The 2,936-nt window shown below is 34.0% G+C and overlaps 1 protein-coding gene across 1 annotated transcript; it reads right to left on the bottom strand.

Annotated features, from left to right (window-relative positions):
• Positions 1 to 48: 48 nt before the first annotated feature.
• LOC140920602 (uncharacterized) lies at positions 49 to 2,383 on the bottom strand. Its single transcript, XM_073369333.1, has 2 exons — positions 2,160 to 2,383; positions 49 to 2,048 (listed from the first exon to the last, which is right to left on the bottom strand). Exon 2 carries the CDS (start codon positions 1,523 to 1,525, stop codon positions 758 to 760), a length of 768 nt encoding a protein of 255 aa, XP_073225434.1. The 5' UTR covers positions 1,526 to 2,048; positions 2,160 to 2,383; the 3' UTR covers positions 49 to 757.
• Between the last annotated feature and the right edge of the window lie 553 nt (positions 2,384 to 2,936).

Genomic DNA, 2,936 nt, shown 5'->3' with positions numbered 1-2,936 from the left:
GTTGGTCTTTGAAGTCGAGTCCATTGTCAAGTTAATAGAGTCCTCCACTCTCCTTAGCATTGCCAATCATCTTCTCCGTGCTCAAATCCTTAAAAGTGCAATGAGAATGAAAGAAGTTAGGTTGACAATTTATATCCTTTGTTAATTTCGTAATGGATAACATATTACGTGATAAATTGAGAACATGTAAGACATCTTTTAAGGTTAACACAGGTGACAGAATAACAAAAAATTTCCCTGCAATGGCTGAAAGAGAGCCATATGCAATTTTAATTTTGTGGTCACCTGCACAAGGACTATAAGAAGAAAACAGACTCGACTCTCCAGTCCTATGATCAGTAACACCAGAATCGATAATCCAAGTATAGCTGGGAGTGACACTAAGTAGAGCAGTATTTGGAAAATTACCTCTTTGAGCTATAGAGCAAGAAGGAGTTTGAGACTCAAGGAGTTTGTACAATTGATCTAATTGTTCCTTGGTGAAAGGAGATGGGCTTGAAGGAGACTGCTTCTTTTGATCAAAGGTATCAGCTTGGAGGGCATGAGCTTTGTTTCCTCCTTTTTTCTTCCAATTTAGAGGTTTTCCATGGAGCTTCCAACATTTATCACGTGTGTTGCACCATGGTTTCTTGTCATCTCTCTTCCCGTCTTCATTCTTAGTGACTAGGGCAAGACTTTCAACCTCAACAACAGAAGGTGACTTATCCATCATAACATCTTGTCTCGTCTCTTCTCTTCTAACTTCTGAGAACGTTTCTCAAAGTGATGGCAATGGAATATTTTCCAATATTCTGTCTCGGACTTCATCAAGCCGCTTATTAAGCCCAACCAAGAACATGAATACTCGGTCGTTCTCCTGTCTCTTAAGAAACAAAACACTGTCCTCACAACACTTCCAATGATCATCATAGCAGAGATCCAATTCTTGCCACAGTGTCATCAACTCATTATAATAGGTAGTAACATCTCTATCTCCTTGTTTGGCATGCCACAATCGTGATTTGAGATCGAAAATTTGAAAAGAATTTTGAATATCAGAATATGTTTCTTTGACAGCCTCCCAAACTTCCTTCGCAGTAGGCAAAAACATAAAAGATTTTCTAATCGTTGATTCCATATTACTAAGCAGCCAAACAATAATAACAGAGTTCTCAGATTTCCAAAACCTGTAATTCGGATCAGTTGTGGCAGGCATTTGCACCTCTCCTGTGAGGAAACCATATTTTCCATTACCGTCTAATATCAATCTTGCGGTTTGGGACCATTTGACATAATTTTTTCCATTGAGTTTCTGGATTTCAACTTTGAGGGCATTACAAGTTCTCTCATGGCCAAAAAAATTGGAAAAACCATTGTTAGATAAACCATTCCAGCCGCCACTGCCGTTGACATCGCCAAGGCCGCTGCCACTACCTAAACCAATTATGCCGGCGTTGTTGACTACTTCTGATTTTTCACCCAAACCATTGTCGTTGCTGCCGCCTTTACCCATAAGAGTTGCCTTCCATGGGGTATTGTGTGCCATTAAGTAGATAAAAAACAGGTGGGGTCAACCCTTTAGCTCAGTTGGTTAGAGTGTGTGACTGTTAACAACAAGATCGAAGGTTCGATCCTTTTAGTTTAGAGCCCCAAACCCCACTGGATTGTGGAACCCTAACCAAAAGCTCTTGATACCATGACGAAAGTATAAGACAAAATACTTTCATATTTTATTACTACAACCCTAAGTTGTTTATATAAGAAAAAAAATTACAAAAGTAATACAAAGTAATAATGACAGAATCATAAAATAAAAATAAACAAAATAATATAAAATAAACGAAAATCAAATCTGATTTTCCTTGATTCTTCACCACTAATACACTCTCAACCAGTTATCAGAGATAAGTCTATTCAGCTGCACTACATTTCAAGAAAATGTTTTTCAAGACAGTTTTTTCTTTCTTTTTATCCTTTATCTTTGTGCAGGAGAGATGGTGTCAGGGGCTCATATTCTCCCCTCTTTTAGATGTATGAATTATAAATAGAGCTTAAGCTTCTCATGTCCCCTGTAATTACAAGTTAATAATGAAGAACAATAATCTTGTACAAAATAAAAAGGCTCAAGTATCCACTGAAAACAGCCAAATATTTCAACTGAAAGAAGCAAGATGACCTACATCAGGTTTGAGAACACCATTGCATTTCTGGCAGGTTGGGATGATAAAATCTTCCTCCCAAAACTTTTCGTCAATCTCAATATCGCCGTCAGGTCTTTGTTTCATTCCAAAGCTTTTGTCTGAACCAGGGTTTCCATGGTCTAAATTTTCAATTGCTTCTGCCCACTGGTTTATAACACAATGTTCCAAAAATTAGACTCAGTAGAAATGCTAAACTCAGAAGAAATTTATGCAGCAAGCTCCAACTATTACTTTAAAGGATTGATTAAATGAAACATTAGTAAAGCATGAATAATTTTTTTTCCTTTTAAATTAATAATTACTAGTTTGTAACTCGTGCGTCCGCACAGAAATAACGATTTTAATAAATAAATGGTTATATTATATATATATATATCAAATTTTATAAATTTTATTGACATTAAAAAAATAAGTTGACTTAAAAAAAAAAATTTACAATATAAGAATAAAAAAAATAAAAAATTAATTCTAATTTAACTTACAAACTACTTTCTTGTACGTTCAATGTTATTGATAAAAAGTATGACTTCAACACCACTCTTTAATCTTACTCAAATGATGATGTCTTATTATTTTTGAATTCTACACATAATCTTTTTTCTTTCCAAAAAATTTATTATAAAACAATACTTTTAATTTTAAACAAATAAAAACAATAATTATTAAAAAAAAATTAAATAATTAGATTAGATGAAATAAGAATTTTTAAAATAATAGACATGGACATATATAAAATAAGTAAATTAGTAAATGTAA

This window comes from Cicer arietinum, chromosome 5 (genome assembly GCF_000331145.2).
Source record: "Cicer arietinum cultivar CDC Frontier isolate Library 1 chromosome 5, Cicar.CDCFrontier_v2.0, whole genome shotgun sequence".
In the NCBI taxonomy this organism is placed as follows: domain Eukaryota; kingdom Viridiplantae; phylum Streptophyta; class Magnoliopsida; order Fabales; family Fabaceae; genus Cicer; species Cicer arietinum.
This window is presented reverse-complemented; position numbering and strand designations above follow the sequence as displayed.